Source organism: Elgaria multicarinata, chromosome 1, assembly GCF_023053635.1.
Source record: "Elgaria multicarinata webbii isolate HBS135686 ecotype San Diego chromosome 1, rElgMul1.1.pri, whole genome shotgun sequence".
Classification (NCBI taxonomy): Eukaryota; Metazoa; Chordata; class Lepidosauria; order Squamata; family Anguidae; genus Elgaria; species Elgaria multicarinata.
Genome location: NC_086171.1, coordinates 69,012,110 through 69,024,453, shown reverse-complemented (window position 1 = coordinate 69,024,453; position 12,344 = coordinate 69,012,110). Strand labels below are relative to the sequence as shown.

The following is a 12,344-nucleotide window of genomic DNA, read 5'->3' as shown; positions in this document are numbered from 1 at the left end:
GCAGCTGCCCATCCCCTTAGTGAGCTGCCATTATGTGTAAAAACGGCGGCTTGTTATTCTATATAAAAGGTCTTTTATGAAAATAGCAGCTATATAATTTCCATTTACACAAGTTTATTCATGCCTCTAGTGGCAACATTAATGGCAGCTCTATGATTGTGCTCGGTTAACCATGGGATTAACCATGGGGACTTGACAGATAACATGTTGAGCCATGGTTACGGCAGCTAACCCTTTTGCAGCACATGGTTAGTGAGGGTGATTAAACTGGTTATGTAGCCTCCATGGTTTGGGAAAATGCCCTACACACAACACGCCAAGCCATCATGGTTAGCTCAAAATGCTTAACCATCATGGCTTAATGTAGTGTCTGAACAAACCCAAAGAATACTTTTATAGTAACAAAGAATAAAGAAATGCAGTGAGAAAATTTTTGATTGGAATGTGTTATAGTAGATTGTAAAAGGTAAGATTGTCTTAATTTTGGTATATGGAAAGATAGCCCAGTAATATATCTGAAAAGGAGTACAAAGGATAGCAGTTAAAGGTATTAAAGCAAGGAAAGGGCTATAATTGAAATTTGATGAACCTGGGGATTCACAAAATTATTTGTGAAAGATTTGAAAGAATGTTAGTGTAGATCATAACTGTCTAAATTTGACGATGTACAATAAAACTAAAGAGAAGAGATTTGCTCAGTCTTTCCCCCCAGAATAGTAAATGACATTTAATAACTTACAACTATTTTTCCTAAATGAATAGCAAACCCCCTAGTAAATGACTGTATTTTAGTTTTTATTCTTTGATATTAAAGAAGTGGAAGTTGTGTATGCTTCAAATTTTGATTGCCTTAAAGAATGATAGTATGAACTCTCTATCTGAGATATTCAGCAGAGACTAGTATTATAAATAGCAAATATATATCCTAACCTGAAAACTTGAGGTACTAGCAATAAATCTTAGACTTGGGGTGGGTTGCAAAAAACAACACATAGTAAAATGTCAATCCATGTCAAATGAAATGCTTCATAATACCAAGCAACTATGCTCCTACAGAGAACTGGAGTTAAGAGCTAAAAAGAAAAAATGCAGACCTGTAAAAAAGTGCGTCAAGTTTTGGTGAGAATCTGTGAGAAGTCATGAGACAGAGGCTCAGTTCAGACAACATGTTTCTCAACAGTGGTTTTAGAACTCCACGGTGGAGAGTTAACACCACTGTTGAGAAATGTGTTGTCTGGAGGGAAAACTCCATGTAATGGTGGAGTCTTTTGGGAAAACACTCCACGCTGAATATCCACACTGTGCAGACAAGGATTCCTGCACAACAGTTGTATGGCATGTTGTGTGGAGGATTCTGTGGAGTTTTCCGTTGCGTTGAGTTGACTTTTCCCACTGACTACAGAGTTCCCTGGCAAGAGTAGTGAAAGGAGGGAGTACTGCTGTAGGAGAGCTGCCAGGATTGGTTTTTTTGAGCAATGGATGATGGGATACCATCAGGAGGACCAGGGGAGGACAGAGGGCGGAGGAACTGTCAATCAAACATTGCAATGGATTTTACTCAGCTTCACAGTCTCTGTCCACCACTCTGCCGCTAAGATCATCTTCTTGGCCCGCCGCTCTGACCATGTCACTCCACTTCTGAAATCTCTTCATTGGCTTCCAATTCACTCCAGAATCCAATATAAACTTCTCCTGTTGACCTTCAAAGCTTTTCACGGTCTAGCTCCTGCCTATCTCTCCTCTCTCATCTCACACTATTCCCCCGCTCGTGCTCTCCGCTCCTCTGATGCCATGCTTCTCGCCTGCCCAAGGACCTCCACTTCCCTTACTCGGCTTCGTCCTTTTTCTTCTGCTGCCCCTTACGCCTGGAACGCTCTTCCAGAACACTTGAGAACTACCAACTCAATCACAGCTTTTAAAACTCAGCTAAAAACTTTTCTTTTCCCTATAGCTTTTAAATATTGAGTTTGTTCTGACTCTATACTGTTAGCTTCACCCTACCCGGTGCCTGTTTACACTTCCCTGTGCCTGTTTGCATTCTCTTTCCCTCCTTATTGTTTACTACAATTTTATTAGATTGTAAGCCTATGCGACAGGGTCTTGCTATTTACTGTGTATAATCTGTACAGCACCATGTACATTGATGGTGCTATATAAATAAATAAATAATAATAATAATAATAATAATAATAATAATAATAATAATAATAATAATAACACAGTAGCTCACAATCACAGAGCGGTGGAGTTAGAACATGTTGTGTGGGGAGTACCTCCTACAAACTCAACTGTTGAGTGGAGTTTTCCCACTGCGTAGAGAAACGTGTTGTCGAAACTGAGCCTCAGTACACTTAGCAATGTACTTTTGTAGTCTAAAGTCTTTGTGGAAAGCATCTGGAAAGGACACCTGTGGATAATTGTATTAGTGGCCAAGATCAGCATATTGTTTTATAGATTAATTAGGGCATCAACAGAGTGATGGCTAATTCCAATGTTCAGAAAATGAATGTGGCAGACCTCTTTGGACTGCATCTTGTTCGAATACTGTGAGAGGAAGGATGGCATGTTTGAATACCCCACATTTCAAAAGCTCCCTGATATTGAAAAGGTAGAATATCATTGAGAAAGTAGACCAATGTTTCCCTAAGATTCTATCTTTCTATGTACGGGAAGAGCGGACAACCTGCAGTCCTCCAGATGTTATTGAACTCTGACTCCTCTCACCCCGTCCAGTATGGCCAATCGTCAGGGTGATGTGAGTGAGTCCAACAGTATCTAGGTGGCCAAAGGCATCTCTGCTATGCTAAGCAGCTTTCTAGTTCTAGTACTTGACCGAGGCACTTGTGGCAACCTTGCTACATTTCCAAGAATGTTTTTCCTTATTTCCGAGAACATATTCTGTTACTCGAAGTTATTTCTCAACACAAACAGAGCTAATCGCATCTGTTACTGATCACTTAAAGTCAGCATACACAGATATTAGAAATAGCACTTCTATGAAATACAATGAATTCTTATCAACAATACACATTCATACTTTGACAAACTATGGTAAAAATAATTGATTTAACTGCATAGCTTAATTTGAGGCAAGACTTTGGCTTGGGAAGAAGCTTTATGGCAGAGTTCAGTCCTGAAGCGTGTGAAATAATTACTAAAAGACAAATGCCTGTGAAGAAGTGCATGTTGTTTTTCCCTGATCCCGCTCAAACAGCTGGCATCAGAGGACAGGACTATAAGGTCAGAGGGCATGTTTTCCAGCAAGCGCAATCCCCAAGTTCTATTACAAATGAAACACTGCTGAAATGTGACATTACTCTGTGCAAATAGAGTAGTGGTCAAGTTTAGATGGCTCCTGATGATGTATGCTGTCTCAGAAGACCTTAAACGAGCTCTTACACATTTCACAGAAGTCTGCATACCTTAAACGTTAAATATTTTAAAATGATGATGACAGCTCAAAAATACTGTCCACGAAGAAGTGGGATCGTGGATATATATATGAACTGAGATTAATATATTGAAGTTTATATTTCCACAATGGGTGTGTCAGTTGGTTAGTACACAAATGTGTTCTCCTGTCCTAACAGAATGTACTGAAGGAGGTGTTGGAATGAAAATAGAATAGCACGGAGAGCTTTCTTATCAGTTAAATGTTGGCATTGCAAATAATGTATTTTGGGTTTTATTTTAATTCTGTGAGGAAAATGTACCTTATTTTTCTTAGGAAAGTAGTTTGATGTTTGCAGCATTATGACATGTTCAAAGCATTTCTTTTTGGCAGTGTATGGTATAATTCAATGGAATTTTGATCCTAACAATACTTTTCAGGTGCAATGAAATGACAGCATGATATCTTTTGCAATATATTTTCCACATGGAAGAAAATATTACAAGCATAATACCTTCCTTCTCTGTATTTAATAGGAAGTTTGGGAAACATTGAACATGGCAACCAGTATCAGCTGAAACGTATGTATGAACATAATCTTCAGCGAACAGCCTGCAACATGACTTATGGGCCATTTGGCGGTATAAAAGGTAAATTCTAAATAAACCTTGGCCTGTTTTATGTATCCATAGAACTCATATATAATTGTGTTAAATGCAAGTTTTCCTTGTTTTGAGTATTGGAGGGGCAGAAGACCTGTTGCTACAAGGCAAGGAAAACTAGTGGCAAAAAAAAAAAAAAAAGTTATGAGGCCAATTCCCTGCTGCCAGGTGCAAAGCGTAGGGAAAAAGAGTAATATCTTGTAATATGAAAGTTATACGTTCTTCAAGGTGGGGAGGGGTAAGCTGGGCACTATAGGAATGGGTTATTGCTGGCATGACTGTGGAGAATTGAGAATGAAAGGCTCAACAGACTACAGGGAATATTGGGCCTCTAATTTCCAGGATCTAGTACAGTGTTATTAGAGAGGTGAGAAGCCTTTATCACCTACATCATCAAAATATCCAAGACTGGTGTGCATGGTATCTCATTAAAATATCTTTATAAATTTTTCTTTCTTTCCTGGATGCTCTTCAGATAAAAAAATCTTTTGGTAAAAAATATTTAATCTTAACATTTGGGGCATGTTTGTTCACTTTGGACAAAACTCCAGGTGAAACTTGGATAAATAAACACTGTCATTTTACAATGTGTATCATTCTAGTATTGTGTTTTCGACTTGGGTAAAATGCTAATCTTGGCTTTAGTTTAAAAGCTAAACACTACATTTCTGATGCCATTTTTTTTCATGCGTGTTCCCATTGAAGTTTTTCTTGGTGGTGTCAGGAAGAGAAGCCAAAATCAGCTTGTAGTCTTCCCAAGAATATGAAATATTATGTAATGTTGTCATATTTTATTTAAAGACGTAAGAGCCAAAAGAAATAAAAGAAAACTCTGGTTTTCATTTTTTCAGTTTCTGATAAATGAATGGAGGGATATCTTTCTGTTACATTATTATATATTGATCCCCAGGTTTTGTGGCCACACTATTGACCCTCTTACTTTGATTTTAATTGCTTTTCATTTTCTGAGTACTTAACGTATTAAATAGAGTATGAGCTCCATCACACCTACTTTTTTATCCAGTTTTCATCTGCAGTTTCCCCCTCCGTTTCCTTAGCGAGTCGAGCGCTGGGCACTTTCACGTCTGTGCGTTGCTGTGCTCTTTGAGCTCATGTATCTTTTCACCTGGAGTGCTACTATGCCAGTGAAATATCTCACCCCGCCCCTTGGGAAATGTTTACAGGGGAGGAGGAGCAAAGGTTTGTTTCGCTCATTTCAAAGGGTGGGCTGATGAACCATCATTTTAACTAATTTCTTTTGTAAAGGTGGTCAGGTCCCCTCCTTTGCCCCAAGGCAACCAAAATGCTAACATCTACATAAATTTTAAAGACAAAGAGATCAAACTTGGCATGATGATAGCTCTTAAGGAGGGCTTTAGCCACCTCAAGTTTAAATCAGATCTGGTCATCTTTGATTTTAAGGAATTTTAAAATGGAAATTAACAGAAATGCTTATGTCTACGTAATTTTTAAAGATACAGAGCTCAAACTTGGCACAGTGATAGCACAGTGATTAGTCATGCCAAATTTGAATCAGATGATTTCATCCCTTGATTTTTTAGGATTTTTAATTTTTTTCCACTTCAACCCGACAGTCCACCAGTGCGAAGGATCGATTTTCCTTTCCTTTGATCATGCAAAGCTGTGCATCTCCAAGTTCATAAAATAGAGATTTTCTGGTTCCTTACTCAAAATAAATCCCATTGATTTCAACTGCATTTATATCCAGGTCATACTAAATCCCATGCATGCTTACCTTTGAGTAAACAGAAGTAAGACCTCAGAAATAAGCATAGGGTTGCAGAACACTTCTTTCAATTTGCTGTTTTAGACTATTAAAAGTGTGAGTGACCACACTATTAAAGTCAGCTCTACATGTAGTTCTATAAGTCAGTTCTAATTCTATACTTAAGAACTCTCAAGGTCCCAAGTGTCATCTCTTTAACTTTAAAAATGAGGGAGCTGCAGGCAAGGAGGGTGCATTTTCCACATTTCTTTTAAGGTGAAAATGTACCCCTGGTGATGCCTACTCAGGAGTAAGATCACAGAGTTAAATGGGACCTCTCTCTCTCCCTCTTCGTGGCTGAATGGAGAACTGCCCCACCCTCCTCTTTTGTTAGCGAGACTCCCCTTAGGTACACACGCCCCCAACAAATGCAGTAAATAAACAAGGAATGGGATGGTCAAATAGAATGCAACAACACCACACACAGGAGAGAGGAGTGCATTTATTTTGCATGGAAGGAAAATAATCTCCCCACTCCAAAAAGAAATGGAATATGGAGGGGAAGAGGCGAAATGAGTACAGGATATAGATGAGGTCATGAGAGTACCGAGTTGCAAAACTGTATACTAGGCATGGCGCATGTGTGATCGTATTAGAATTTTTCTTTAAGTGCATCTTTATGTTTGACCACCAGATGGCACTCATGTATTTCTTTGAACTAGAATTAAAATAAAACCTTACTATTTTAAAATTGATCACACTACAGTATTTTGACCACAACTGATAAATATACAATATGAATACAAAATATACTTTCTGAATACAAAGAAGTGCACATCTCCTTGTGAACAGTGTTAGCACCACAGTTTTAGCAGCCCAGTGTGAAGAAATGTTAAACATATTAAAAAGTACTTTCCACCATTAAATGCAGATTTTATTAATCGGACACTTTATAAATGATGCGTTGATATAGAATTATATAGAATAAGAAATGTGTGAATAGAATTTGATAATAGTGGGTGCTTGACATATTTTTCAAAGGATCAAACTGCATATGCCACTGAATGAGTTTATGTGTGAGTTGAAGCGGTGCATTTTCTTTTCTTTTACTTTAAATGCTGGTGTCTTGGGGAGCCCCGTCAGGACCCATAGCACAAGGAGGGGAGGTTAACGCTTTCTTTCCACACTACAGTCCAGACAAAAATCACCCTCTCATCTGCTGTCATGAGGGGTATCATGAGACCCAGGAGGTTAAGCCCTCCTGCCCATACTGCAGTCTGAATGAAAACTCCCCTGTTTGCTATTTAGCTAATTGTAACGAGGTTATTTTTTAATGAGAGAGAAACTTAGTATTTTATTTATTTATTTATTTATTTATTTTTAAAATCCAATTTAAATCGTCTGTTTTTTAATCATTGGTTTTTATCCACCCTGGTACACTTGGCAGAGTTGTATGTCTCAGGGTTCCATTCTGCCGTGTGTCTGCTCTTTATAATAGCACATAGCTGCAGCACAAGTGCAGCGGTGACCTCCCCCTAATACCAGTGCAATGGGACAGGTTGAGTTTTCGTTATTTTAGAAAGCGAATATTTAATGGCGTATAACATTTTTATGACTCCTCTGAAAAATCTAACACAAGTAGCATTGTAGGGATCATAAGGACTCTTTTATGTTGTTGAAAATATAAAATAGCTTCCAGAATTACACATCTGTTTTATGTTAATCTGTGGATCCAGCAAAACAAAACAGAAATAATAAAAACAATTGTATTTTTAAAACAGTAGAAAGCTTTTACAGGGGGGAAAAACTACAAGAGGAAGAAAGGCTATAGAAAATCTAGCTTGTCTTAGCCAAATGTCTGAATCCATTTTACTTTTATTGTAGTTCAGCCTGGAGGCAAAGCATGTTTCATTCTTACCACAAAGAAGGTGCTATGAGGAAGAATTCTTTTTAATAACAAAGTACTACATATGTAAAAACCATGTACCCTTGTAACAGGAAACTTATAAGAGAGGTAGACTGAGGTTTACTTTTCCACAATTTTATAAGGGTGATTTTTATTAGGTGCTAGTCAGAAAAAAAGATTATCAGCTGAGCTTTATGTTGCAAGTTTAAGTATATCTTTTGCTTCTATTTAAGGTAGTGATATAAATTTGGACTTGGATTTATCAGCTATTTCTTTTCAGAACAGAGCATTTTACCATCAATGTAAATAGCCTTTTAACATTTGGGTTAGATCCAGATTTAGGTGCATGCAACTTGTCTGGCTCCTCCACATAGCAGTCCCATGAATCCCCTGAAAAGTCTACACAGAGGGTCAGGAGACCATGCTGAGCAGGCTGAATTGTATGGGGAAAGGGTGGGATCCCTGGAAATCTGGTAGAGGGGCATTCACTCATGGAAAGTGCCTCTGTCCAATTTCCAAGAATCCCCCTTTCCCCCTCAGGCTTCCCCCACACCACAGCCTACACCATTCAGTGGGATTTCCTGACCCTCTGTTCAGGATCAGATCAAGGCCAGGATGGGCCCTGAAGCTAGGCATCTGTAGTGGGCCCCCTACTTCTTCTCCAGTACAGAATTTATTCATGACATTTATGTGCACGTGCACACCCCCACACACGCAAAACGTTTTTACTACATATTTTAGTGGAGATCATGTTCCATGCTTTTCTGAGAACAAGACTTACATATCTTCCATGGTAAAGAACTCAAAACATAAGCATCCCATTTTTTTTTACAGTACACAGACACAGAAAACATAAACACACATCAAAACTCTCTCTCTCTCTCTCTCTCTCACACACACACACATACACGCGCTCTCTCTCAAGAAAGAAACACAGGGCATAATCGCAACAAGGGAAATGTAACAGTGGCTTATTTTCTCAGCTGTTTGTGCCTGCCATATATTCCTAATTACAGTCACTGGCACAACTTGCCATGTCATCTGAAGCTGGGCAGCATGGCTTGTTTGTTGGGGCAGCAACCCTCAACTCAACAGCCTATATGTTCAGTGGGGTTTCCTCCTAGGTAAGTGCAGCTTTGCACCACAATCCTTCACATGACTATTTAGAAAAAAAGTCCCATTCTGCTCAGCAAGACTTAGAAGGCATCTACACTAGTCAAGTTAGAATGTGTCTTACCGTTTTTAAGTGTGCGTTTGGTAGTATTTTGCCACATGACGTTCAGTTTGAGACGTTTTATTGTTGTCTGTTCTCCGGTTTTTATTTTGAACTTCTCTGAAATAAGTCGTTCTATTTGGTATGATGTGGCCGATTTCATCGTGTTAAATGGGTTTCCTGTAGTTCTTAATTAGCCAATCGCATTCATGGGGGCATGTTTATGTAATTTCCGTGCCCAAAGTTGGAGCCCTTTCCCCCCCCCCCGAGCCTTTTTTTTGCAGACATTTTTTAGTTTCAGTTTTGAGAGGCTGCTTCCTGGTTTGTTTGCCGGTGGAGAGAAGAGGAAGTGGGAGGGAAAATTGGCAGACGGGTGGTGGGTGGTGGTGGAGACAAACGGATTTGTTTTCTTAGTGTGGCCAAAAGGAATGCATTCCCACAGAAAGAGAAAAGTAAGTAAATGTTTTAAAAACTGCTACGTTTTAAATTGTTCAAAAACAAAACATTCAATGACTGTAAAAACGTTTCATGTGCTAGTGTAGATCCCCTCCTGGAGTGTGTTTGGATGAGTGCAATGGGAAAAGAAATCGTGAATTCCCCCTTGGCCACTGCATATTCCTCATAATGCAGTGCAGGTTGGCATCTTGTCCAAACCCGGTACACGGAGCGGCAGAGTAGCTTCATAACCACCCTACGACCTCTACTGTATGTCGTGGATTGTAGGGTGGGTACAAAGCCACCCTTGCTGCCTTCCGCGTCAGGTTCGGACACCATGCCAACCCATATTGCAGCACGGAATTATGCAAATAGCAGTCACACACGCGGCACGCGCAGGGAGAAGCCACTATGACTTCTCCCTATGCGATCATCTGAACCCAGTCAGACTCTCAGGTAAGTGTGCATAGAATTGCAGCCTAAATCCCTACTCTTCTCACTCACCCATTTTCTTCCTTCAGGTTACTATAAGGCACAGGGAGAACTCAGGAGATAAAGAAACCTGGGCTGAAATGCTAAACATGCTTATAAACAAACACTTACTGGTGTGTGTTTGTTTTTGTGCTAAAATGAGGCAGGAAGGTGTAAATTGTGTAGTCAAGGTCTGCTTCTCCAGACCCAGTCCTTATGCTTACCAGAATAGAGTATTGTGGTGAGCAGGGCAGGGTCAGAGGTTGGGTGATATGGCTACTGAGTATTCAAGTAGGAATAAGTGTGAATGTGATTGAGAAGAGCCTGTAAAGGTTATGCCTTACCAAAGCCATTTTGCCCTATGAATAAGACCAATAGGATGTATGCCCAAACATTAGAGAATGCTTTCCAAGGTGATACCTGTACCCCTTTCAAGTATTATTGATAGAAAATTGAAAAGGATTTTGATTTGAGAGCAGATTTACTGTTCGGTATGATTTTTCTTATATTTGATTTTAGCTGAGATTGATTTCATGGTTGTTGAGAATTTCGTAGTGCAAAATACTCCTGAGTACGAAAGGATACACAGACCAAAGGTATACTCAGTGGACTGAAATTATTCCAGGACAAAGCACACCACCCTCTTCCAAACTGCTAGTTTTCCCAGGCCTTAATTTACTTTGTTCCCCTGCCTATCACACTCTTCTAATGCAGCATATTCCATATTCTGATAAAATCCAACTGCCTTCATACAACCACAAAATACAATAGAACTAAAATACAACCAAAGCCACTTTTTAAAAGGTAGTAAAAATATAAACAAAATATATAAAAACAGCAAACTAAGCAACTTAAATTTTGTTATAGTGATTAGTAATAGTGTAGTCATAGCTCTCCCCTGTTGTTTGTCCAGCAGCATCTTGTATTCAGAAATATACTGGTTCTGAACATGGAAGATATATTTAGCTATTATGGTTAATAGTCAGTGTAGGGGGGTAGATAAGGATTTATTGGTGAATCTCTAGTTGTTTTGTGGTTTATTAGCCAGATTTTCTAGCTCCTAATTGTTTAACAATAGCAACAACAGCAAGGATTTTGGGGAGGTCCTAAATTAGGTTGTTGAAAACAAGCTTATGGCAGAGTGGGAATCAGGAGTAGATTTTTATGTGAAGGGACTGAGCTCAGTACTGGTGAGTGTCGCTGAAAAAGCCGTGCCACACACCCAGCAGAACGCTTCCGCATCGGCTACAAGCAGGTGGTTGCTCCAGAGCCTCTGGCTTGCAGGTGGCTGCTGACTCCTTCCCAACACAAAGCCAGAGGAGCATCTGAAAGCCACGCCGGGCTGCAACCCTCCTGCACTCAGCACTCATCTTGGGATGGACACCGCAGGGAGGTTGCAGCCCACAGGGTCCTGCAAATGAGCTAGAAAAAATGACATTTGAAACATTGTTTGCATTTCACACTTTAGGGGAGGGTTAGGGTTAGGGTTAGGGTTAGAGGAGAATGCAGTTGTGGATACTGTTTCCCATGGGTGCAGTATAATATATACAGAGCAAGCCGTGTGAGGCATGCGGGATGAGTCACAGGCATTTGCAGCAGTGCCTTCGTCTTCCATGGCTGCAATTTCCTGGGCTAAGCATGTGCTCAGAGGCTCCCTAGTGCTGCGTTGCTACTTACACCTCACTAACAAAGATGAAATGCATCACCAAAAAGGACAAGAAAAGACAGATTTGCATAAAATGTGCATGTGCTAAGCTACAGTATATAGATGCAAATTCAGAAATCGGTGCTATTATTTAAATAGGATTGCAATATATCTCAAAATAGTGGGACAGACTGTGTTCAGATGACCTGTGTACCTACTCAGTCTGCATTTTAAGTGCTAACTGATGATGGGCAACGTTAAAGCCCCTGCACTCCCTTCCTGTGGTTCTTTATCTTTATGCCAGACTCGGATCCAGCAGCCTTTTAAATAGAGGATGCCTTCAAATAGAGAATTGTCTTCTGACAGCCTTTCAGACAGAGGCCTTTCCTCTGTAAAGTAGGACACGTGGCCACCCATACCTCCAACTCCACCCAACCCCAGTATTTTGCATTTAGCTTTGATAGGGTCTTGGAATTCTAGTAAATAAACAAAGTAGATCCCATAAGAGTGACATCTGCCTGGCCCAGGACTAACCTTCCTTTAAAGCCATCTATTCATGATTGTTTGATAGTTACTCAAGACTGAATCCCTGCAGTTTGAAGATTGGCTTAGGGGTTCTGCTTGTCCAGACTATAAGCGAATTTCCCCTCTTTTCGCACACTCCATGAACTAGAAATGTATATTTTGGAACTAGCAGCTATTGGTAGACCTACTGACTTAGCGACTGGGTTCAGACAACATGATAACCAATGGTGGGTTAAATAGTCAATGGTGGGTTAAATAGTCAACGGTTGGTTATTGTGTCGTCTGTTGAGACTTTGGTTATTGGGCTAAAATAACCAACGCAAATAACCAATGTTGTGCAGAGTTGATTATTTGAACAACTGTTGGTTAT

General features: G+C 39.7%; 1 protein-coding gene across 5 annotated transcripts in view; it reads left to right on the top strand.

Annotated features, from left to right (window-relative positions):
* BBS9 (Bardet-Biedl syndrome 9) overlaps window positions 1-12,344 on the top strand; it is a 315,221-nt gene that overhangs the window by 6,931 nt on the left and 295,946 nt on the right. For all 5 annotated transcript variants that reach the window (XM_063129782.1, XM_063129769.1, XM_063129775.1 and 2 more), the window contains exon 5: window positions 3,928-4,041. In XM_063129782.1, the coding sequence (XP_062985852.1) occupies window positions 3,928-4,041 (114 nt within the window). The remainder of the gene's footprint in view (window positions 1-3,927; window positions 4,042-12,344) is intronic.